The 25,271-nt window shown below is 38.5% G+C and overlaps 3 protein-coding genes across 4 annotated transcripts; 1 reads left to right on the top strand and 2 right to left on the bottom strand.

Annotated features, from left to right (window-relative positions):
- Nucleotides 1–15: 15 nt before the first annotated feature.
- On the bottom strand, nucleotides 16–14,071 carry LOC124052925 (integrin alpha-M-like). Of its 2 annotated transcripts, none has more exons than XM_046377723.1 (30): nucleotides 13,879–14,071; nucleotides 12,363–12,465; nucleotides 12,057–12,154; nucleotides 11,358–11,428; nucleotides 11,099–11,213; nucleotides 10,700–10,827; nucleotides 10,085–10,227; nucleotides 8,710–8,860; nucleotides 7,799–7,949; nucleotides 7,394–7,467; nucleotides 7,103–7,223; nucleotides 6,533–6,669; nucleotides 6,255–6,401; nucleotides 5,939–6,163; nucleotides 5,710–5,843; nucleotides 5,347–5,489; nucleotides 5,003–5,157; nucleotides 4,714–4,839; nucleotides 4,430–4,503; nucleotides 3,651–3,792; nucleotides 3,445–3,543; nucleotides 3,268–3,347; nucleotides 3,079–3,165; nucleotides 2,922–2,991; nucleotides 2,715–2,813; nucleotides 2,502–2,582; nucleotides 1,928–2,038; nucleotides 1,616–1,723; nucleotides 1,431–1,541; nucleotides 16–1,271 (listed from the first exon to the last, which is right to left on the bottom strand). In XM_046377723.1, exons 1-30 carry the CDS (start codon nucleotides 13,913–13,915, stop codon nucleotides 1,176–1,178), a joined length of 3,417 nt encoding a protein of 1,138 aa, XP_046233679.1. In that variant the 5' UTR covers nucleotides 13,916–14,071; the 3' UTR covers nucleotides 16–1,175. The 2 variants fall into 2 exon arrangements, with proteins under 2 accessions (XP_046233679.1, XP_046233678.1); XM_046377722.1 differs by having other exon boundaries at nucleotides 7,103–7,226; nucleotides 13,879–14,070.
- A 2,056-nt stretch (nucleotides 14,072–16,127) lies between these two features.
- aldoab (aldolase a, fructose-bisphosphate, b) lies at nucleotides 16,128–20,335 on the top strand. Its single transcript, XM_046377730.1, has 7 exons — nucleotides 16,128–16,279; nucleotides 17,331–17,449; nucleotides 17,688–17,954; nucleotides 18,058–18,218; nucleotides 18,913–19,171; nucleotides 19,328–19,527; nucleotides 19,874–20,335. The coding sequence occupies exons 2-7, from the start codon at nucleotides 17,338–17,340 to the stop codon at nucleotides 19,964–19,966; spliced, it is 1,092 nt and encodes a 363-aa protein (XP_046233686.1). The 5' UTR covers nucleotides 16,128–16,279; nucleotides 17,331–17,337; the 3' UTR covers nucleotides 19,967–20,335.
- A 366-nt stretch (nucleotides 20,336–20,701) lies between these two features.
- zgc:123217 (uncharacterized protein LOC641414 homolog) lies at nucleotides 20,702–25,037 on the bottom strand. The gene is made up of 6 exons (XM_046377731.1): nucleotides 24,870–25,037; nucleotides 24,201–24,215; nucleotides 23,910–24,078; nucleotides 22,072–22,340; nucleotides 21,582–21,730; nucleotides 20,702–21,362 (listed from the first exon to the last, which is right to left on the bottom strand). Exons 1-6 carry the CDS (start codon nucleotides 24,922–24,924, stop codon nucleotides 21,057–21,059), a joined length of 963 nt encoding a protein of 320 aa, XP_046233687.1. The 5' UTR covers nucleotides 24,925–25,037; the 3' UTR covers nucleotides 20,702–21,056.
- Nucleotides 25,038–25,271: the final 234 nt, after the last annotated feature.

Raw genomic sequence — 25,271 nt, forward strand, 5'->3', positions numbered from 1 at the left:
AGCATAAAATAAATGTCTTTTTATGTAAGCACTTTATTCCAAAGCAAGCAAAACTAATTGTCAATAAAAGTAGCAAGTGAGCAGCTCTTAAGCATACATATTGCATTTTAGCAGTTTTACAGTACAAGATGTGTAAAAAAAAAACAGAATGCAGCTGATGATGATGGGTTTTCCCATCATACAACAAATTTGTATACATAGTTTGAAGAAATACAAATGCAGAAATGCTTCACTGTAGACAAATGATGTGATGTGTACAATATGTACAATGTGCAGTCATTTAGTAAAGCCTCCCAAAGTCACATATGGAGCACTATACTTACCCTCCAACATTTTTTAATTGATTTTTAGTGAAATTTATGCTCTATAGTGCCTAAAATCTGAATTCAGTGCTCACTATGAAATATATCAAATGTCTATAATTGAGAACAGCTGTTCCCAGCACAACTGTAATCCTTTCTTTGCAAGATTTTATTTGAAAATATATATAGAATGATTCAAAAATAATCCAAGCGGTGCCAAGCGTCCTATCTACAGAGACCTTGGCTTCTGCCTGTACTTTCTTTTTGTTATTATTTTGCTGTGTTCAGGAAGTTTCTGGGTGTCAGCAGAGTTGGATATTTGCTGAGTCTCCCAGATCGTCAAATATCATTGTTTGGTGACTATTCCTTCATATCTTACTCACTTACATTGCCTTTGAATGTTGTATTTATAAGCAGCACCCAACAAATTGTGCACAGATGAACAATTTTCCTTCTGAGTATAATTATTTTGAGGCACTTGAAACTTCATTCACTTTTTATTACTTCCTAACTTGTGACCATTTCATGTCATTTTGTGACTTCTTGTTGGGGCCAAACAGTTAGTGAGGGAGTGATTTCAGACACAACCAAGGTTTCTTGTTTAAGTGTTAAAGTGGTGGTACAGATATTTACTGAGTACAAATTTTGTACATTCCTAAAATGGCAAGATATTTGTACTGTTGTATATTTTCTATTTCAGATTAGAAATGCTACAGTTCTGACATTGGTATGGATGAACTAATTAGAGATTACAGTGCCACTGTAAATATTCAATTGTTTTGTTTTTTGCAGTCAGCTGCTAGCAGCAGGCTAAAAGTTTGAATGAACTGGAAGTAGCCCATGTCTGTAGGACATCACCTGACTTTATATTTGTCATTCTGGTGTGGGTTCATCTCCAGTAAGCCCTGGATCTTCTGCTCCTTCTGCATTATTAATCATCTCATTGTATTTACTCTTGAAAAATCCAGCCTGAGAGTACAAAACAAAGAAAATTATTCAAATACCTGCATTATAAAAAAAATGAATTGAACAAAACCACAAGAAAGAATCACTGTCAAATAGCCGACATGTAAAATGCCTCCATGAAGCTGTAGAATAAACTTAAATCTTGCATGTACAGTGTCTCACCTTATAAAGGCCTGCAGTGATTAAAGCCAGCAGAGCCAAGCCACCAAGGGATCCTCCGACAATCTCTTTGGTGAAGTCTGGTTCAGTATACACTTCAACCTCTGCCTCAATCTAAGAGATGTCAGAATGTAGATCAAATTCAAGCTCTTATATTGCACAAAAAAATCTAAACAATTTGTAAATACCTTGCGAATAGGAGGGTTGTTATTGGTTGAAAAGAAGATGTACTGGGTTCTGTCATATTCTAGACTGGCTGTGCTGGTCAAGAGGAATTTTGCAGATTGAAGTCCAATCTGTTTGAGAGAAAGATAAGTTGTGGGATGAACCCGTCGATTTGATCTTTAGCGTTGTCAAATTTCATCAAAAAAATAATTACTAATGCAAAGATATTTTACTGCAATGTAAACAGGATTCTTTGTAATCAGAATACCTCTAAATACATTTTCTATAAGTCAATTGGTTAAATATTAAACATACAGTATATGATGATGACTTACCTGCTCTATCCATCCAGAACTAAGGTTGGCAGAGATTTTGTACACCGCCCTATCCTGCCTTCCCATGAACCTAGTGCACTTGAACACTCTGCACTTGGCCACAGAGCAGTCCTGTTGTGGATTAAAAGGCAGAGAATAACCAGGCCTGAAACCTTCAGTAGTATAACAAATAGCAGCTACATAGTAGTTACCTAGGTGTAACTCCACTTCAACGAGTATGTGTGTAGCTTTCTAACAAGCTTTGTTATAGGTTAGTCACATCAGGGCTCCCTGGGACAGATCTTTCCTTTCACTGCCCAATTAGCATGTAACAACCACACACTATAAAGCACATTCACCTCCCTTTTGAACTGAGTAACGGAACATGCACCAATAGAAAGAATCAGATAAACGCTATACATACTCATTAAGGTATATTTTGTTTATTCAATATATGCCAGACTGAAATGCAGTGTAACACAATAATTTCTTTTAATTTGCCTGTGACAAAAATATACACGTAATGCCATAATATACATTTCTAGATATACAGCTAAGTTAAATTCTAATGTTTAGATGATGAAGTCATACTTACCACTGACTTTTTTTCCCGTATCTGAGCAACAAAATCTGTGACAAAAGGCAATTCATCTTTGTCCATTTGGCAGTCTGGAAACTGAAATAGAGCCACATGAAGTCATTTTAAGATAGAACAAGCAATGGTCTTCTTATAACAACATCCATCCATCTATTCATTCATGGGACTGTAAAAAAAAACCTACATTTGAGAGATTTTTCAGTTCAGTACCTGCAAACTGTTCAAATCTACCCAGATGTCTTTATCGCCCAGCTTTACTGGCACCCTGATCACCACAGTGAAGTTCAGTGCTCTCATATCATTTGTAACCTAAAAAAAGGAGGAAAAGAAAAATGTGTCAGGTATTACAAAAACTAACCAAGCTTTAAACTTGGTTTGTAAGATCACTTTTAAAGATATTATGATAAGATATTTTACCACAATTGATTGTTGAACAGGTTTCTGCAAATTATTCTTTCCAAAAGTGAAATTGTTGTAGCTGAGGGAACTAAACAGACAAATTAAACAATTAGTTCTAAAATATCAAGTTAAAATTGTCATTTTTTTCTATTGCTTCACATAGAACAACACAAACCTTTCAATTGTAACAAAAATGCTGTACTTGACATTAATACTTTTCGTTTTGTAGAGTTCGCTTGAGGGGGCGTGCACCTGATTCCCACTAAAAAAGAGTTGAAATTTGTTGCACAAATGGTAGAAGGATCATTTTATCACATGCACACTTGTATATTGCTGAGATTCAGGGCAGACAGCATAACAGTACCTAGTAGCATTTGCAGTGACAAAAATCCTCCTGCCAAGCTGACTATTGGTTTCGATCCCATAAGAGACAATGAAGAAAGCCTAAAATGGAATGAATGAGAGAGATCAGATGGCTTCCTCTTTTTACAGGACCATCTAGGCAGCATTGAAAAGCGACCCTGCTATACAATGAACAAACCTTAGCGTTGTTCTTTAAAATTGGCTTGTCAACAGAGCAGTCTGTCTTTCCTCTCAATAAGCCATCGGCACTGTCCAAGGAGTTGCACTCTATTCTTCCCTTTATTAAAAGCAAAACAAAACAAAAGCAGATATCAACCGGAACTGCAGTATGACCCGAGAGATCAGTTGAGATGAACTGAAACAAACTGGATCGTGACACCTTACCTGCAGAACTGTAATTTTCCTATAGGAGAGACCAGCTGGATATGTGAGAATGACATGACTGTTGTAGGAGTTTTCCTCAGTGTTCTCCACTGAGACAGTGATATTCACCAGTTCATCAATGCCAACTTTAACCTCTGAGGAGCTGACAGATTAAAGGAAAGAGAAAAGAGATGCTAGAAGAAAACAGGACTCTACAGTCATGTGAGGCTTCAGCATAGCACTGCTGATATTTACCATATGAGTTTAGCATGTTAGCATGCTAGAAGTGGAAAAAAATAAAACTTTGATCTGTTGATGGCACTAGATGAAAAACTACAATTCATCCTGAAAGGGATGAACCAAATGCTATCCATAATCATCCAGCACTTAATAATTATAATAATAATAATGTACAAATATAAAAACTCAACAAAAGAAATGTATGAATAAAACAGGAAAAAGGCTTAAGGAATAGAACTTAAAATGCAGATAAAGTTTGGAATGGGTGCAAGTGCAAGACTGCCAGATAATAATAATACTAATAATAAATCAATGGCAAAAATTTGAAAAAATTGATGAAAATGGGCCTTCAAAAGTGATTTAAAACAAAATCTTCAGTCTCTAAGTGTGAGCTGGGAACAGTCAGCAGGTTCCTGTCTGAGGATCTCAGGCTGCACACTGGTTGGTAGTTCCAAAAGAAAACTTTGACTCAACCGCATACTGAAAGAATATAAATAAAAGAGCATGCTGATCAGTTGGAGTGTGCAACGTCTTGGCAGTTGCAGAAAGGAGAAACTCACCTGGTGAAGTTGAAATCCACTTTCAGATTATCTGTACATGTGTTGTCAGAGCCACAGTTGATTTCAAACCCTAACTGTGGAAAAGAGTATGAAGTAAACCATGTTTGTTCAGAAAGAGTGACAGAAAACAGCTAACAAAGACACAAAAGTTAAAAGCCTTCCTACCCCTGTTTACAAATCAGTAAAATTACAACTTATTATTGTTTAGAGGCAAACAATGAAGAACACATTTAAGGAGTATTAGCAAGTTCAGACTGACTAATAAAGGAGGATGTCTTACTCACTGGATGAACAGATGTTGTTTGAGTCAGCAGGGAGAGACTCGGGCTGAGCTTTGTACTAGAAGGCAATCCGTCAAAGGTGAATTTGAGTTCATTGTAAAGTGGATTGAGGGCATCTTCAGGACAAGCCTGTAAGAGGAGGGCAGTCTTGTGAAGGCTGGACTTAACACACCATGGACTTCAAACATGGTTTCAAACACCGAACCTCTCTGGATTAAATTAGTTTCTTCTGATGTTATTCAAAACCTGAGACTCTACCAGATTCTAACACTATGTATGTCTAACAACTTACTTCAATAAAAAAATCCACTTTGACACACTGTGGCTCTGGTGAATCAAGAGGAGTTGATAGGGTTTTCACTCGATTTTTCTCACTGATGTAAGCCCGGTTGTTTGGGATCTTGCGTGTGGCATCCAGTGTAAAAGTAAAGTTGATCCTTGCATTAGCTGGAATAGATAGAGTAGAATAGAGTTTATTTATAAGGCCTTATTTATGCATACTCATCAAGGCTTGTCCAAAATTATGTGAAACTGCATGATTTTCATTGACCCCAAAATCCCTGCACCTAAGTCTTGCACAAAACTAGAGGAAAGGCGGTAAGTATTTAAATGGCTGGACAGTAGAGAAGCAGGAACCTTCGTCTACTCTCGAAACCTGGGTCATGGCAAAGCAGATTTTAGCTGTGTTCTTCAGTGGTGCTGAGCAGTCTGAGTTTTGTGTAGAGATTTGGTTTGGGCTGAATTCCATTGCAACTTCCACCTTTACTATCGGCTTGGATCTGGAAATGGAAAGAGCAGGAAAATACATGTGAATAATAATTATCTGCCTGACACCACCTGTTCTTGAACAGTTCTGTACTAAATTAGCACAAAGACACTGGGCAACTGTCTGTGAAGCTGAGGTTTAGTTGAACTGAAGGTGTAAATGTCTTGTTTTAATAGCAGGTAACTCCAATGGTTGAATTACATTAGAGATCAATTGGAATATCTTGGACTTACCTGAGTAAGACAACTTCACCCTTTGAACCCACGGTTAAGTCAGGCAGTCCATCCCCACTAAGGTCAAAAGATGACTGACTGATCGACATGCCAAAGAACTTCAGTCCTGTCTTGACTTCAGAGCCAGCAATTCTCTATGTAAATACAGATTTTTTACATTTATTAAAGTGGTAAAAGGGAAGCCATATTACTGGATCTCCTGTATCTCTTAAATCTGTATCTGGCTCACCTGTGAGTAAGAAAGCCTGATGCCTTTTCTCCCTTCTCCATGGAATATGTAGATGCTGCCTTGACCGTCATTCTCCAGAGGTGCTCCAACAGCCAGATCACTGAGACCATCTGCGTTAAGATCAGGCAGTACAGCAAGAGAAGACCCAAACCTTGCTTTGTCAGATGTGTCCCCACTCATTATTGATGGAGAATCAACATTTGACTCAAAGTGACACTCGACATTCTGGTGAAAATGTAAGGATGGAAGTCAGCGTTGACGTAGTAAGTAAGTAAACACAAAAGGATTAATGGCAATGGTTAAATCTGTTATTTACCAAACGAGTTAAGCTGCAAACATAAACTCTTCCCTCTTTATCTTTGTCCATGTACATCGGTGCGGATATGAGGATTAGGTCAGTGTAGGTGTCACCGTTCACATCCATGGCACAAACTTCAGCCCCAAAATATTCACCACTCTGAAACTGTGTAAGCAATAAAGTATCAATTAAAAAAGAAAAAAGAAGGATACAACAGTTTTTATTGAGAAAATATTCCTGAATACACTTAGCATTGTCTTTCAGGACTGTCTATCCATTGAAATATAAACACACACCTGCCACGGTGAGGGATCAATCATTTTGTGATTGCCATTTCTCTGAACTGCCACCACAACTCCTCTGTGTTGATATCTTGGGGCACCAACGATTGTAAGCGGGCCTTGCATTGTGTTAGCAACAGCCATGGAGTAACCTAAAATTTAAGAGTCAAACCCATGCATTACCATATATATATATATATATATATATATATATAAATGTTCCTTAGACAAGCCTTCCAGTTCAAAATATAATTTTCTCATATTGTGTGCATTGCATATTTGAGACCTGATTTTCTGCAACATTCAAGTTTGGGCATCATGAACAGTCTTCACACATATCTAGGGATATTTTTGAGAGAGAGAAGATGGATTTCCTTCCTCTTCTAAAATACGGCCCCTATTGGCGTTTCACATGTGTTATAAAACACACACGCAAAATACAAAGATGCTTGCACACACTCCAAACTCTTCCAAAGACTCTGTACTCCTTGTTTGCCTTTTCCTGCACCCTTTGCAAAGTCTTGCATTTGCAAAAGATGCATTAGCACAGAGCATACACATGATAATTTATTGCTAGATTCATACCAAGATAACTGTCAGGCTCCATATATGACGGCTCATAAGACCCCATCTTTGTGCCTTGTCTTGTGTATTGCAGGAAGCCTCCCTTCCACTGGTTGGCACCAACAATTCCCATCTGAATTCCCTGCTGAAAATATGTTTTCCACAAAAAAAATCAGCCAGAGGAAAGACTAATTGCTCCAATAATTCAAAATCTGGTGTGTAGCCTATATCTGTGTGTGTTCTTCATCCCCAAAGGGTGTGTCTGTGTTTCTACAAATACATTGCCAGTGAATGTCTGGTGATTCTAGTTACCCCAGGAACATAAGCTGCACTGAATCCCTCTTGAGACATTTCCATTTTTAGTGTCTCTCCACTTGTTTGAGATCCTGTAACAGCACATTAGTAAGAATTTGAATTTGATTTTCTTAATTCAGCGTGACACCATGATTTGTATCTAAGGTCTTGCAAGTTCATGCTTAGACTGAAAAAATATGTACAGTAAAAAAAACTATTAAGTCTCTGAGATGTAAAAACAGTGTGTATTTTCTTATATTGTCCATTTCACTAAGATCAAATGACTGTATGTCATCTCAAAATAAGACCCTCCAATAAACAACATTAACAGTATTACTTATTTACTGTTTTGAGGAAGAATATTTACATTAACTTCAACTTAAAAAGTGGTTTTAAGTTGTTATACAAAGTTTAAATCTGTACCCTCAATAGAGAAGATTTGTTCCTGCAAATTCTGTCTTATGGCTTCAAGTGCGTTGAAGTTGTCCACTCTAAACACGTGTTTTTGGGGGGGAGAAGATGCAATGGTGTTCAGTTCCTCTTTTGCTCCTTGACTAGAAAAGGCACTCCCCACCTAGAAATGTTGAGAAAAAGCGTTGGAGATGCCGTACTGTCGTACAGAATTGTCATATGTTTTAATGTAAAATACTGACTTGAAATTGAATGAAAATGTAGGCAAGAGTTTACACTGTGAACACTTCACATTGTTTAAAGTGCATATAATGCATAAAAAAGCTGTTATATTGACATTTTGACATTTTTTCTTTAGTCCTTTCATTAATGGTTACTTTAACAGCTACAGATATTTTGGGAACCCTTTTCTTTGGGTCATCTGAAGGCTTTTTAGAGGTTAACTTGAATAGAACTTTAACTTTATCAGTCTATAGTATGTTCCACTGGTTCACATGCCAACCCTTGGCTAAGAGTAGCTTGGCTAAAGCAACATGCCTGTTTATTCAAGCTTGTTATGGAAATTTTTATGTACATGACAGTAAAAAAAAAACACAACTAAATCTGTATCTATTTTGACAATAAACTTCTTAAATTCTTATTTAACGGTTGGTTGAGGTATCTTCTTCTCTTTCAGTTGTCAGTCTAGTTGAATCATTGAACAGTGTTTTGGCCTCCATGTGCAAAATCTTCAAATCCTTCATACAAAACTGAACCTATTTGTAAGTAGTTTCTGCAACCTAAAACATGAGAGTCCATTCAAAATGAAGTGTAGCCCTCTCAGAAATATGACTGTATAACAAATTAAACTTTCTGTGGAAGGTGACTTTGAATGGTAGTGTACATTATATATAAAGATAAACATATACGTAGATACAACTTACCCCAATAGCAAATCGAACAATGTTTTTACTCTGTGCTAAATTCGCTGCCTCTGGCAAGCTGGTTCGGTCATTAGATTCTCCATCTGTGATGACTATCAGAATCTTCTTCACATTTGGCCGAGAACCTCCAGCTGACGAGAAAACACCTTCGCTGTCAAAACAAAGATCCTCTTTCATTCAGTGTTCTTACAGTACATTTTGTAGTGTTAAAATTCATTGTGTTAAACTGATAGTCACCCAAAATCCCAGAGCACGTTTTCTCACTTACTTCTACTGTTTTCTATCGGTCTATATTTCTGAGTAATACTGCAATTGTTTTTGGAAACATTGCTATTTTTTTAATGCTATTAGCATTGCACATGAGATTTCATTCACACTCACTGTATTGGCCTGGAAGAAAAAATATCTGAGACATAAATGTCAAATAAAACCAAAATATCTGCATCTACTGTATAAATACCACTAGCCATGATATTGAATTGCTGTCTTAGTGCTTCTCCAGAAAATCCAGGCAATAGAGTCCCTGATGTGTCTAAAGTTCAATTTAAAGCAAGGTGCACTGTAAGTACTGTGCTTAGATATTACATGAATATTCATGTTCTGCATAATGTGTCTAACTGATTTTTGATGACTCAGTTCATGTATATGTTGTGTTACAATCAAATAGGTTAAGGTTGGGTTTCAATATTTATAAATGGAAATGTCGGTTTCAAGATAAGGACAGTAGAATTATTGGTTGCATTCAACAAATGGTTTATCATAAAAAGCTATCAGGTTCCATCTATTATATTAACATCTATGCTGTCAGGATCACAAGCTGCTCTATTGGTCCACTGTGAGTTTGAGCTGGAAATTTCTGTCTGGATTCATTTTGATAGCTTTTTGTATGTAAAATGTATAGGTGAATCCAGAGTTACTGTTTTGCATTTGCATGCCTCTACACACTGATCAAGTTGTAGTTTACATCGATGGCTGTTCAGACTGATCTAATGTAATGACTGATAGAGTGCTTCGTCACATTGTGGAACATCAAACTCCTGAAGCTCAGTATCAGCAAAACCAATGAGCTTGTATTGGACTACAATGCTTCAGTGCTACAATACGGATGTTGCCGTCAAGAAGCTACAAACTCAAAAACGTTTTGTGGACAAGCCAAAAAGATTGCACTGTGTTTTTAGACTGCATAGAAACACAGTGCAGGCTTGATTCTACTATTTCTACTAAATATATTTGCAAGATATCACCAAACAAAGAGAAGTCTATTCAAAATCTATGACAGGTGAATTTAAGAAAACCATATTGTTCACTTACCTGTACAGAAAATCAACATAATAATGATGATAATGTTACACAATAGCATCATGGCAGCACTTACACAACATGTTTGATGGCAGTAGCTGTATAAGTCCATCCCGTTAACTGTCTTATTCGATTTATTTGAGTTTCCCAAGACCGAGGATCAAATGTGTTAAAGTTATAATGGATGGTGGGACTTGTGGAGAACTGGGCAATGGCAAACTGCAAAAAAGAAAAAAAGTAAATCTATAAATGTATGTGGATATAAATTGAAATATGCATGTAATGGGCAAGTTACAATTTTAAGATGAAGCAGCTAGGCTGTGGGGGCAATTAATAGAGTGTATAAAAACTGTATGGAAGGTTAAAGGTATTTGGTGGATGTTATGTAGACGTAAATGCGGGCATTGGTGGCTATTGAAAAAACACTTATCTATTAAGACAGTTTAGTAAACATCACCTGAATTCTTTATGCCTTGCCTCTTATGATAAAACAAGTTGTACTCACTGGTTATATTTTCGGATGTTGGGGGAACAGTGCAGTTTTTTGTAAGCTCCAAAAGAAATATTAGTAGACAGGTCTTTCTTAAAAAAATCTATGTTTCATTATTTCATGCAATGCCTAAAGCTGCTTGACTTTTCCATATAAAACTCTCAGTGATTCAATACTTTGAACAGAATAACGCAATCTTACCTTTGTATCTTTTCCCAGGAATGACCTGACAAGATCTTTCACAAAGTTTTTCATTGTTTGAAAATCAATTGCATCTACACTGCCTGAGCCGTCCAACAGAAATGCAATGTCTGCTTGGGTTCGGCACTCTGTCAGGAAGAAGAGGTGGATCAATGTCAATGTGAGTAGTTGTTTCATTTTCCCAAGGGTATATTGTCTGTGTACTCGTTCCAGGTCTCAAGTGTGCTCTTGTGCTCATCACTTCAGACAATCCTGTGCTGTATTACAACTGCTGCACCAGTATGCATGTTGGGGTATGCGTGTGAAAAGTGATACTCATATAGCTGCCATATATCTTATTTAATTATTGATATTGTTTTAACTCTGAATTTGAGATGATGAAAAATTCAACATATTTACCTTCAAGAGAAGAAGGCATAAAAGCTGCAATACGATCAAATCTGTTAATCTCAGCGCATATACCATTGTACATGGTGATGCTTTTGCAGTCCTTTGGAATGGTAGAGCCACATGCCTGAAAAGAGACATGGTCAGTCCTGTTTAAAAATCAGTTGACTCTCTAGCTGCAAAAAAAATATTTCACAAGTAGAAAGACCAGAAAAATTGATATGATATTAACAAGGTACTGTAAATCTTTTTTACCAGTTTACCAGCTCACCATAGTGTTTTGTGTGATGGGGTCGTGTGTCATTGTCAAACCAAGGGATGCATTGACTGCAAATTGTGGCACTGCGTTGACAGCATTCATCAGATAAAGATAATTATAAAACAGTTTTTCAGGATAGTTTATCATAGCAACACAAGAACAGTCCCAGTGATCCATAAACCACAGATACCACATACTTTCCTATTAACAGCTACCATTCACCAGCTTTTGCTAGTGTAGCTTACTTTGGATACAAACTATGCAACTATGATCCCATAACATTCTCGATCAAGGCAATTATTATATGACTGTACATATTTTACTAATTTCCAACATCACTGAATGGGACATTTTTATTCTAACAAGTCATTTTGTCTGTTATTCCTAAAACATGCAAAAACAAAAAGAACTGTGGTGGAAGCAAGTTGAGTGGTATTATATACCTGTCAGTAAGTTAACATATAGGCTGAATCTTAAACTAAATACCTTTTCAAGAAAGCTTTCTTACTTGATATATCTAGAAACCATATCTGTCAGGTGGTTCAAATTAGGTCCTGACTACATTCTTCCACAATCAATAACCAAACTTATATTTGTAATTTTTCAGAATGGTAACAGGAAATAAGATTTTGTGCTTGCAATTGCTTTCATCATCCTTCATCTTTATTTTAATAGTTTATTTAAAGCATTTGAAAATGAAGAACTGCTTACATGAAATTGACAGTGGACGGCAGGATGTGGTGGAGCACTTATATATTTTCCCCCTTTCACTTGGTGAATATTGTGCAAGAGGAGCACTGACCAGTGAGCTAAGGGAAATAAAACCAGTCACATGAAAAATACTGCAGGGTAAGCACAGTGCAGCTAAATGAATCCTGGTTTTTGTGTAAATGAAAATGCTACATACTTGACCGCTTATTGTACCACCACAACAGAAATGCTGCTTGGAAAAAACAAGTAGTAACATTTGGCTATCATGGACCCATGTTGCCCATTAACATTCATGCTTTGACTTACTCTGACTGTCTCTGCACCACCTGGTATCCAAAACCTGCAGCTCCGGTACTCAGGGATTTCCAAGCCACAGGATCAACATTAAAACAAAGTGCAGCTTTTAACACTGAGGAATGAAGAAGAAAGAACCACATCTGATCTAAAGCCACTTTAATATGATTAGATCAACTTTAAAGCTGATCTGATTGCATAGGTCTTTGCTGAAAATGTATCATTCATGTGCTGCTTTCACAGGGTATAGTGAATTGGTGTCTGCCAAGATGTCTTTCTGATAATTCCATAAGTCAGACATTTTCTAATTCTAAATACAGTGGCCCTAAATAGTTATTAATTTGAAGAAAAAAAAAGCAAAGAATGTATTCAAGATGGCATTTTTTTTAGCCAGATATTTGCATCTCTGCGTGATTCTCTGTGTTATTTCCTCTGCAGAAACAAACTTGTTGTAATAAGTGAGACTAACTGAAGTGCAATGATGCAGTAGGCTACATGGCAACATGTAGGAGGCGTCTCCTCAATATTTACTTCAGGCATGGGATTTCCTGACAATGAGTGATTGCTGTTACACAAGTAAAGCCTTTACAGCCTTTAAAAGCAACGGTACTGTTACCATTACTGTTGCTTTTATAGCTTCAAAAAGACAGTGACAGGAATGGTCTGTTATAGATTATATTGATTAATCTTTCTTTCTTAATCTTGTTCAAAGTTATCCTTACATAATTTATTTCTGTTATCCATTTCTCTTGCTGTCTGAGACAATCTTAATCACTTGCGCTAAATACTGAAATAATCTAAACCACCAATAGCAATAAAACGTCATTAACCAAGCTGCAAGAAGTCTATCATCACACCCCTATGTGCTGCTACGCATGAGTAGGATGTGCTGCTACGCATGAGTAGGATGTGCTTTTTTGGTCATCACCTCACTTGTTAGGGAGGAGATGTCTGTTAAATTACATGTTTACTTCCAATTTCAAATACCACAATATTTTGGGATGTCTGTCTCTAAGGTTAGTGACATCATCTGCCTATTTATAAAGCTTTTTACTCAGACCTCCTCCACCGAAAGTGTTCTAGAATAGGTCACACCCATCCTTTTTTTTTAGACAAATTATCACACTCTTCCTCCTTCAAGCTTTACCAAATTAGTATACGCCATATTTGGATGGCAACAGAGAAAATCAAAATGTTAAAATTTATATATATTTTTAATGTCATAATTTGTTCATTCGATTCAAACATTTACACTCTTCAACATTTGATGGTATTTTAAAGATAGATGCTGTTACCTTAACATCATAAATAGTCACAACTCAACAGTCACTAATCTGATACTGATGTGAGTATTTTAACTCACAGAAGAATTAAAATGTAAATGTAGAATCTCACCTATGACAGTTATTTATCATCGTATTCATAGTCCTGGTGGTTCTTAAAATATCCCAAATAAATGTATTAAAATGCTATTAAATGAAATGATAGGATGCAATAAAAGACAACTAATCGTATAAACTCTTCTTACCTGACAGGAGCACTGAAGCAGTAATTATCCAGTCCATTCTGGTGCTCCTGTGAAAAAGTGTTTGTATTCTTTGGGCTCATTCAAATACGTTTGAAAACTATTGTGCTCTCTGGCTAACTAGTGATTTCTTATATGACTGAAACTGTCAAGAAGGGATCTGTCGAAAGAAAAATGCAGAAATTATAAGGTGACTCACAGCCAAGGCAGCCAGTTAGAGGAACACTAAGTAGGAGGAGTCACAATATTGGCACACTTTCTGTTTTATATGGGCATGTTGCATGTTATCACTTGATTTACCAAAGCATAAATATTGTTTAATTTTGATCCAATCAATCAACATATACTTGATGAATGAAGATTTTAAAAAATAATTTATTAAACATAACCTCACCCCTAACAGTAGTTCTTTTGGTAGGTGTGGTGCTAAAGGGAGTGGGTAATAAACACTGATGAAAGTGTTCTCATAAAATCTTAAACGTGTTTTCATCTATGTCATGTTTGTGACAGTATCCACATAAGCAAGAGAGCCTATAGAGCATTCAGCTGTAATATAAATTAAGAAAAATGTTAATTCAAATTGCCCTTTCTTGATATACAACCATAAGTTCCTTTTTCCTAACAGTTCTATTAGTGCCTCTTTTCTCCAGCCAATGCCTGTTTTGGAGAGAGGAAGTTGCATTCTACACTGTCGACACAACTCACCGCAGGTAACTGAGCACTTACCATCGTCATGTTTAAAGAATCCTTGTCACGAAAAGAATCCTAAAAATAAAGAGGTCCATTTCTCCTTTTTGTCTTAACTTCCTCTGCATTGTCTCATCCCATCTATGAGTAAAAAAAACTGACAATGCGTCAGTTTTATGAAACTTTTGGAACTATGACATTTTAGAATAGTAGTGGATTCAATTTCCACAGAGTTTATCTGTGGCTGTTAATATACGATTCTGAAATACGAAAAAGAAAAAAGAAGAAGAATAAGAGCAGCTTGCTTTACAAAGCACATGGCTGCCAGATAAACCAAGTGACCTTACTTTCTTCATGTCCTTGTCATAGCTCTGCTTATTGACTCAGTCAGCCCACAGTTCAGGAAGTGAACCTCTTTTCTCGCTACTGCTCACTGCTACTGATAAAGCTATACAGATGTCAGCACAACCCAAAGCCCAACACTAACTACCTTCAAAGTGGTCCAAAATTTCATGCACTCCACCATCCATCCTCTGTTCATTGTCACAGGGTGCTGGACCTGATCCCAACTGACACTGGCCCAAACATGGGGTACCCCCTAGACAGGTTGCCAGTTCACCACAGGGCTGACACACAGAGACAACAATTTACACTGAGATTCACAGACAACCAAACCTAACATGCATGTCTGTGCACTGTAAGGAGAACATGGGGGAGAACATACAAACTTCACACAACGAAAGCCTCGTGGTTAACAACGTGAGGCTCTGTTATATACCACCAAGTTTCCATTTCTATTCAAATGTGTGACTTAATAAAGTGAGAAAATGAAGCACACATAAAGTGCTTGAACTCATAACTATTTGCACATGCAATCTTTGCTAAGTTCACCAGTTGATGAGCAAAGGCGATCGAGAAAGGTCATGAAAAGGTCAAGGATCAGCGCACTGTGTTGCTGTGTCTGGATTAGATTTCTAAGGGCAGGTTAGCAATGTTGTCACATGCTCTCCAAACTTCTGTATGAGCATATGCATGTCTGTGAGTGTGTGTGTGTGTGTGTGTGTGTGTGTGGTGTGTGTGTGGGAGGGCTATTACCCCTTACACAGTTATCTTTCTCTGCATACCCTTTCAAATGACCTCTGGGTGCTGTGATGCTCTTCTCAGTAGAGACAGCAAATTTTAAACTAACTTCTTAAAAAGCATACAAAGTCTCCATTTTTATTCATTGTAATATGCAGACACAAACTGCAGGGAGCAGGGACGATCTTGGAAGATGCATCATTTTGTTTAAAGAGGATGCAGGGGAGCACTGACATCAAATTGAGGCTAATTCATCCACATCGTTCTGTATCACATATTTCTGGTTGATATTCTTTACCCATCTACCTACCTATTTATACTATACCTTTGTACCACATTTCTGCTTGAATTTCTCCGTATAAACTTCCACCCTAATTGTCTCTCCCTCTGTCACACTCTTACACTCTTTGCCCTTTCACTGGTCGCTCACCACTATGTTACTCCAGCCTGAGTCTCTCTGAATGTCACGAGTCATCTCTGGTTGCATCCTGTTCTTTTTATAGCTGAGCAGTTAAAATGTGAGGGGTCATAATGGGAGGATAAATACAAGGGCCAGCAGACTGCAGGGGTGTCGCAGACGAAGGCCGGATCTTCTCCCTCCCTCTCTCTTGTCTCAGTTCTCGTCCTAACCTCAAAGGTAAAAAGAACAGAAAGTTTGATTGTGGTTGATTGTGAATGCGCTGAATATTCAGTTCTTGTTCAAAGCATGGGGTGCAGAAACGTTCTCATACAAGAGAGATGCAGCGTTTCACTGGCTTTTTTGTTGAAATGCATTTGTGGTTACTGTGACCTTTACAGCTATATTTCAGTGTCACATTTATCTTCAGATGCATTCTAGTTATAGTATAGTATAAACTGTTTCCATGCCGTCTAGCTCATCTGTCATTGTTTCACTGGTTGTTGCTACACCCTCCTCTGTGGTGATTCAGTGGTTTGACTAAACTCTTATACAAAACTGTCAAACCTTGTCCTGGCTGTCTTGCTGTTCATTTTCCTATGCAGTGCATGACTTCTGAAAAGTGTTGTATATAGCTGCACAGTTCTCTTTCACGTAAGGCCTTGCTGCTGAGCCACGGGGCTTCGTTGCCTTGCAATAGTTAAATGTTTATATTTAGTTCAGCCTAGTGATAGTGGACGCACACATGCAGGGGAGAGGCAGGAGTGTGTACAGGAGGTGTGGACTAGAAGAGCTGGGAGGAGGAATGGAGAGGGAAGGGGAGCGGTGAAGTGGAATGGAAAGGTCAGGGATAAGAGGACAGAAAACGGAATAGGTCATCCACATGCTTGTCATGTTTTTTGTAAAGGGTGGTCACATATATGAGGGGTGGGGCAGAGAGAGATGGAGGTCTCTCAGACACTGGATCTCCTGTGTCATATGTGTGCTTGAGGAACAGTGTGTAACCCCAGCACATAAAGTGCCTCATGGTACTGGAGCAGTTGCAAGTTTAACGACTGCACTCACGCAGTGGCAACACCAGCTGATTGTTAAAAAGAGAAACTGAGAAGAGAGTACCAAAACCAGACATTAAGGCGTATTTCATCACTTCCTTCACACAGTCAACTCACTATTTTGCAACTTGAATTTTGTTAGATTTTCCTTTCACACTGCGTAGTTTCAGACTTATGTCTTCCTTATTAGCCCGCCAAATATTTGCTTACTAATTTGTCTTTCTCATCCTCCTATCTAGAGTCAGGATGCCTCACGCATACCCCTTCCTCACTCCTGAGCAGAAGAAGGAGCTCAGTGATATTGCTCATAGGATCGTCGCTCCCGGCAAGGGAATCCTTGCTGCAGATGAGTCCACTGGTAAAGGATTTCAAGAACATGTGTTTAACTTTTGGAGTGAAAAAAAAAAAAGAAAAAAAAGGAAGATCCATAATTCATTTAAACCAGTGCATTAGACTGAGTTATTACAGTGTTTACAGTCTTTAAGGTGCACAACAGAGCTAACAAGCGTGAGGTGAAAAGTTTCTCCTAATGATTACCTGTGAAATAGCTCAAATGGATCCAATTTTCAGTTAACTTATGTATTCACAATTTATAGGCAGCGTGGCCAAGCGCTTCCAGAGCATCAATGCTGAGAACACTGAGGAGAACAGGAGGCTGTATCGCCAGCTCCTCTTCACTGCTGACGACCGCATCGTCCCTTGCATTGGTGGCGTCATCCTCTTCCATGAGACCATGTACCAGAAGGCCGACAATGGCAAGACCTTCCCCCAGTACCTCAAAGAAAGAGGCATGGTGGTGGGCATCAAGGTTGACAAAGGTGTTGTCCCCCTGGCCGGAACCAATGGCGAGACAACCACCCAGGGTGAGAGAAGGACAGATTTAGTCACAGACACAACAATGCATCAACATTTTTTTTATATACCTTGTGTCTAATTTTTCTAGCATGTCCTCTCCCTCGTCCACAGGTCTCGATGGACTGTATGAGCGCTGTGCCCAGTACAAGAAGGATGGTGCTGACTTCGCCAAGTGGCGCTGTGTGCTGAAGATCACCCCCACCACTCCCTCAAAACTGGCCATAATGGAGAATGCCAATGTCCTGGCCCGCTATGCCAGCATCTGTCAGATGGTAAGATGCAACAGATAGAAGCTGAAATCAATGTGTGAGTTTTGAGAGGTTTTCCCCATAATTTTACAAGCTCCAAGGCAAGGACAAATTTGTGTATATAAGTTGTGAGAAGAAAAACACACCGTATTCAAAGAATTTGTCAGCAGTCCCAAAATCTGTATTACCTTCTAGCACATGCACTTACTCTGTCATGTAAAAATTAGCATCCGTTCGTTTTTGTTTTGCATGACATACATTTAATGTTATCATGTTACATACTTCCTGCATGGGCAGGAACTTATTCGTGGAACTGAGTTATTTATACTGTTGAAGAACATGTTTCCGCACTGTTGAAAGAAATGTTACTTGTCTCTGACATGTTGGCATAGCAATTTCAGTTCATTGCAGATAATATCAGTTCACCACTGAATTCCATTAGGCCTCCTTGTATGAGTAAAGAAATCATACTAGTGTTATGTATTTCTTCTTTAAGTTGAGAGCTGGAGGTAGCTGTTTTAAACTAAACTGATCTAAATAGCGTGTAAGACTGGATTAGGCTCATTAAGTGTAGAATTATAACCACTGAAATAATAAGCAACAAATACAGTTGCACATTGTCCCTCCTATGTTTTGTATTTCTTCTTTCCTGTTATCAGCCTTTAACAGATAACTGTCATGCTCTCATTTTGACTCTTTTTATCTCTTCCTTCCTCAGCATGGCATTGTCCCCATCGTCGAGCCTGAGATCCTCCCTGATGGTGACCATGACCTGAAGCGCTGCCAGTATATTACTGAGAAGGTTCTGGCTGCAGTCTACAAGGCCCTGTCCGACCACCACGTCTACCTGGAGGGCACCCTGCTAAAGCCCAACATGGTTACCGCCGGACACTCCTGCTCACACAAGTATAGCAACCAGGAGATCGCAATGGCAACTGTTACCGCCCTGCGCCGCACTGTGCCCCCTGCAGTCCCTGGTGAGCTAGAAGCATGCAATACCCTTCTGTTGACACACATTCATTTGCAAATGACACTAAAAAAAGCTGTTTTCCATAAACACTATCTGTCTGCATGACAGTCACTTCAACGTATAGAGAAATACATTGCTAACCTCTCATGCTGTCCCTATAAAGGCATTACTTTCCTGTCTGGTGGCCAGAGTGAGGAGGAGGCCTCCGTCAACCTGAATGCCATGAACCAGTGCCCCCTGCACAGGCCCTGGGCCCTGACCTTCTCATATGGCCGTGCCCTTCAGGCCTCTGCCCTCAAAGCCTGGGGTGGCAAGAAAGAGAATGGAAAGGCATGCCAGGATGAGTTCATCAAGAGAGCTCTGGTATGTGTGAATTTGGTCAAGTTGTCAGTGCCCCTAATCTTCAAATTACTATTATACTGTTGGTACTCCTCTACTATCATTTCTGGAGGTGCTCCTCTAGCATGGTGGTATGAAGAATGAGAAAAGTCTGGATTTTTTTGGAGAAAATGGTAGACTCAAAAGTTTCGAGTCCTTGTGTCACAAAAATAGCACTGACATGTTTTTAATTTATGCAACATAAGTTTCTTACTAAGTTACTCATGTTGCATATTTATTATTGCTAGCTTGATCATGGCGTCCTGTACAGAGAACTGTATAACGTTCCCGTACCATGCATTCAGTAATACTGTCCTGTTCCCTCTTACAGGCTAACAGCCAGGCCTGCGTTGGCAAATACGTTTCCTCTGGAGCCAGTGCTGCCGGTGGAGAGTCACTGTTTGTGGCTAACCACGCTTATTAAGCATGGACACTCACCAAATCAGTCTCCATCTTCTTCCCACCTCACCATGGAAAAGGCCATTTCCTCTTAACCACCACCTAACAGCACTTTTACAGCATTCTGGTAGAAGGCGAAAGAGAAAGATGGAAAAAAAAAAACAACAACTTTCCTTTAAGCTGTTGCTGCAGATGGGAGATCTTGAAAAAAAAATAAAAATAAAAAAAACGTTCTGCCTCCATTCCCTCACCTTTTATTTTTAAACACCTTTACTCAGGTGAAGATTCCCACACTGTTTTACACAAATTGTACAATTTTTTTTTCCTTGGTCTTATTCCACCACGCGCAGTATTTGATTTATACTGGTAACATGGAATAAAGTATTTACCCTAACGTCTTGCTTTACTTCATTTTTGAGTCTGTTCCGTGTTAAGGTCACATTGAAACAACACTAAAAAGAGATAAGTAAAAATTAAAAAGAGTTAAGTAATTTTTTTCTAATGAATATGTTTAAAGCGAAATGTTGTCCTGGACGACAACAGCCCCATCCATTTCTGCATCTTGTATGATAATGTCTTTTCATTGTTCATCAACTTAGCTCAAGCTGAGGATAGTTGTTTGGTCTCAGACCTGAGAATGTGAATGAAAAAAAATGTAGAGGTCTTTTACTTGCGCTTAAATATTTTTACATCAAGGATGTGAGTATTTCTTTCATCACTTGCCAATCATTAATTATTAGTAATAAAAATACACTTTCAATCAAATTCAAATAATCTTTTATTTCAACCCACTGGACAAAACAAGCCATTATTATTTGTGACTGGTATTTCAGAGACTAAGCATATTTTAAATGAAGTTTGTGTTTTATCAGAATAGGCCAACAGGAAGTTAAGTGCAGTGCAAAAACATGTCTATCGTGCTTTAAATACCACCATAAACCTCATATGAAACAAACACCGAGATACAGGAAGAAAAAAAGAAAAAGAGATTTCCTTCTACACTATATCATAGAAACTCATTCACAGTTTCCATGACATTGTAAGTCATAAATCACAAGTGTAACCTGACTCTTGACAAACATAAGACAACAGAAGAAAGAGTTGTCCAAACTGAGCTACAGAGCTGCGACGAGCTGCAGGAGCACTGTCACTGAGATGACGGCAAACGTAAGCTCATTTGCAATGGCGGATGAAGCCTGTTTGCACACAAAGCTGCTGTCTTGGTCGGTGCCACTGGAGCTGAATGTCACAAAGCCAACTGTCGCCCCTGCCACTTGATTTGTGATCCAGCTTTGAAATTGAGACACTCGGGCATAGACCTCAGGGAAACCAGCCAGGGCACAAGGTACTCCATAACTAGTAATGCCAGCCTGGATCCACACTGAGCCTTGTTTGCATTGCAGAGGTCCTCCAGAATCACCCTGCAAAAGAAGAGACAAAACACAATTAATAGATACTACTAGTCACATGCAGAATAAGAGGAGTGGCCTTATGCAGCATAGTCTGGCACATTCTCACTGATAATAACATTATAATAACAAAAATATAAAGTTTACATTTACATATATTTGGGAGACTTTGAGGAAGAAAGAAAAGTCATGTTACTTCAAACATTTAAATGAATGAGTTATTCTTTTAACCTGGCATGCTCCTCTGTTCTCTTGTCCTGCGCAGATCATTTTGTCAGTGATGTTTGAAGCGGTTATGTTTATGTAGTTGCAACTGCACTCCCTATTTCCAATGACAGGAATCTGGACCTCCTGAAGTGGGTAAAAGACTGGCAAGGAAACTGCAGAGAAAGTAAGTGTGAAATCAGAAGAGATGCTATTTATCTTTCCATCTTTTGCACAGTTTTAAGGGGATAGTTTTGCTTTGTTTTGTTTTTAGGTGGTTGTGGATTACAGATGGAATCAGAGAAAATAGTTGAAACAGCGGATTCTGTCTTTACTGTTCACTGCACCATGAACATCTTTACATGATAGTGCACCTTGTACCTGATTAAATGCTCATGTCAGTAACATAGGCAGAATGGCAATAACACGTTGAGGTTTAATATCTTAACTTAGCATGCCAAAATTTTAAATTTTGTCTTGACATTGGCACTAGACAAAAAGCCTGCAGGATACTCACCATCCTTTTGAACTCTGCCCCAGCCGGTGGACCAGCAGGAAGTGGAGTTGTGGAACTGGCTGGAGTAACTTGCCAAGCAAATGGGTCTGATATAGTTAGTGAAAGTGACAGGGCTGCTGAGCTTCATTAGGGCAATGTCGTTGTTAAACAAGCTGTTGTTGTAGTTAGGATGGACGATGACCTGGGACACGCTGCTCCTTACCTCATGAATATTAGGGCCAGACTGAGTCTCTCTTCCGAGGTAGAGGGTCCATGCACTTGGTGAGGTTCTGAGTAAGAGAATAAATAATGACGAATTAAATTAGTCAGATTACAGTGTCATGTTGCATGATAACTAAACCTATCCTCATGTTTCACTTACATAATCTCAACAGGATCTCTCTGTATTTTTTAAATGCTAGGTGGAAATCAGTGAGGTACAATATGGACTGCAACCTTGTACAGAGTTTGCTTGCTTGCTTATACCTTCAGAGGATCTGATATGCACAGAAAGTAAGTGAGTCATTTGACAACAGCTGTACTGTTTTCATGTACAACACATTTGTAAGTGTGACAAGTTAAAAAAAAGGGTGTGTGGGAGGGCTTTTTTCTGATCCTGTGTAGTATTAACTTTGCTACTAGGACAAGTCACCAAGAGATTACATGAAATCTCAAAATTCACTGCTGTTATATCAGTAAATTTCAGAAATAGCAATAAATGCAAGAAAAGTAAAAGTTTGACCAGTGTTAATGCTCCAATTTCCCAAGAAAGGAGACAACTAGACCCAAATAGGAAACCTGACTTGACCTAAACCATGTCTCAGCCTGGTACACTTTTTCTGGTCCACATCCAGGTTGTTGGGTAAAACTTAAATTGATACAGGTCACAGGTCTTGACTAAACAGGACAAAGATAACCACATAAAGAGTCCCAGCAACTCACAGTGCTTATTTGGTCAGGCAGTCTAATCTGCCATCAGCAGCTGGTTTCAGTTGGGTGTTGTAATAGCAACTTCTAATAGCACAGCTCTATAGCAGCTGCAGTTCCACATTGTTATATTCAGTCTTTCGTCAGATTTGTGGCCAAGCGAATATTGACAAGCCTCTTTTACAGTGCCTTCTCTCCAAATTCCCTTATTGGGACATTGTCTGTATATTTTATAGTTTTCTAAGGTAAGATGTTATTGGGCTAACTGCTAGAGGTTACTGCAGACTTGTTACGAATATATGCTGTATAAAGAAATGCCTTATACATTCTTTCCTTCTTCTACTGGTTATACTTTCTTTCAACTTCCCTGCCACATTGTCCACGTTCTTGTGTTTTCATGGTGCCATAGAGTCTACCGCAATGGATATTACAAATGGGAATGTTTATTTCACTAGCCTGTGTGTGTGTGTGTGTGTGTTCTATTATATACTACTACTATGTGTGTACTAATGAATGTACTAATGTATAATCCAGTGATATAATATACATTATCCTGAACTGGGCTATTATACAAAGAGAGGAATTTAATTTTGGTACTTTAAATGCAGGGCTTTCATAAGTAAGAAAGCATTTTTTTACACCGTGTTATTGCTATTTTCACTGCTTAAATAATGATCTAAGTGCCTCTTCCCCTACCACTTCCTGAGGGAACTAAGTGACAGTTAAATAACACCATAACTTCTCTGACAGCTTAGATATAGTTGTGTAAAACTAGTTTTTATGTGACTGTGAATGTATGACCCAACAGGAATGAAATTCAAACCGAATTGCCCACTTAGGAGAAATAAAAGTTTGCAAATCTGAATCTAATTTTTGCAAGAGAGGAAATGTAAGCACTGGAAATGAAACAGGAGCTGATGTTTCTTTCTTACGTTAGGATGCAGTGGGCTGCTGTCAGTACCCACTGGTCATTGATGAGTGTCCCTCCACAGATGTGAAATCCCGCAGTATTAAAGTGGATGCTGACCTGCCAGGGCCACGACCCAGCTGTGGCATTCTGACCACCCACTATCCTGGTGTTCAGAGGTGCCACTCCACAATCTGACAGAGCATAGACAACCGTGTGTCAGTACATGTAAATTTCGACTGATTTGTGAATTCATTTGGACCTGTGTTTATTGAAAGCTGTTCATGTTCAGTGTTGCTACAGTACATCACCTTACCCTGAGCCTTTGACCCTGTGGGAAAAAAAGATGAAAAGGTTACTAGATCTGCAAACCTTAATATGTGTGTGTGTGTGTGTGTGTGTGTGCTTAATTGTTAGATCCAGTAAAACTTTCCAGTATGTTAGAGGCGTTAACAGTGCAGTAGACATGTGTAACTACAGACACAAGGTGGCACTAGAATTCCAGCTGTTTTCTTTAATTCCTTCTTAGACAACCATTGGTAATGTGACAGGCAAACCAATATTTCAATGTCAGGTGGAGGAATGAAGGAATTTTTCCCTCCACTTTTACCTTATACTCTTTTTGGTAACCAAGACCAAATTTGTTGAAGACTGTAACTTTGATGCTAAGGTGCCAGCCAACTTTGTATGTAAAAATCTAATAAATCACAATGAGAATCTGATGGTTTCCAGGTGAAACTTCTCATCTCATCATAATAGTCTGTATTAATAATAGCTGACTTAGTAGGTTCTGGAAGATAAAATAGAGTCTAAGCAGTCCTGTTGCACCCCTATTTAAATTGAACATTATTACATACAACATTATTCTATTCCATCAAAACGAATTAAAACTTAACAATAACAAAAACTTAAGCGCTAGCTTTAAAAGAGAGAATGTATTGGTTTGTAATAGATAATAAACTGGTACCTCAGTGCAAGAGCTCACCTTGCCCACTGAGGGCTGTACACACCAGGAGCATCCATGAAGTCCAGGCTGTCATACTGTACTGCTGCTGCTCTTCTGTATTCAGTGGGTTTTCTATTGTCACTCCTCCTCATTCTTGCACAGGGTGAGGTGTACACATCCTACACAGACTTGTTTTTCTTGATACCTCAGACATACATCCATTCTGCCACACATATGTATTGCCCGTGTGTAATTTGTTTCCTCTAAGTGATCAGGCCTTCTTATTAAATGCATTTTGACCTCTGCTCAGATCTTCATTAATGTCCTACAAAATGCATATCCAGAACAGTTGCGTGATATTTGAGCTATTGTTTGTTTCAGTCACCTTCTGAATGCACATTAACTTCAGACTGTTTAAATAGTTTGCTGGCTTTAACTGTT

This window comes from Scatophagus argus, chromosome 21 (genome assembly GCF_020382885.2).
Source record: "Scatophagus argus isolate fScaArg1 chromosome 21, fScaArg1.pri, whole genome shotgun sequence".
Lineage (NCBI taxonomy): Eukaryota > Metazoa > Chordata > Actinopteri > Scatophagidae > Scatophagus > Scatophagus argus.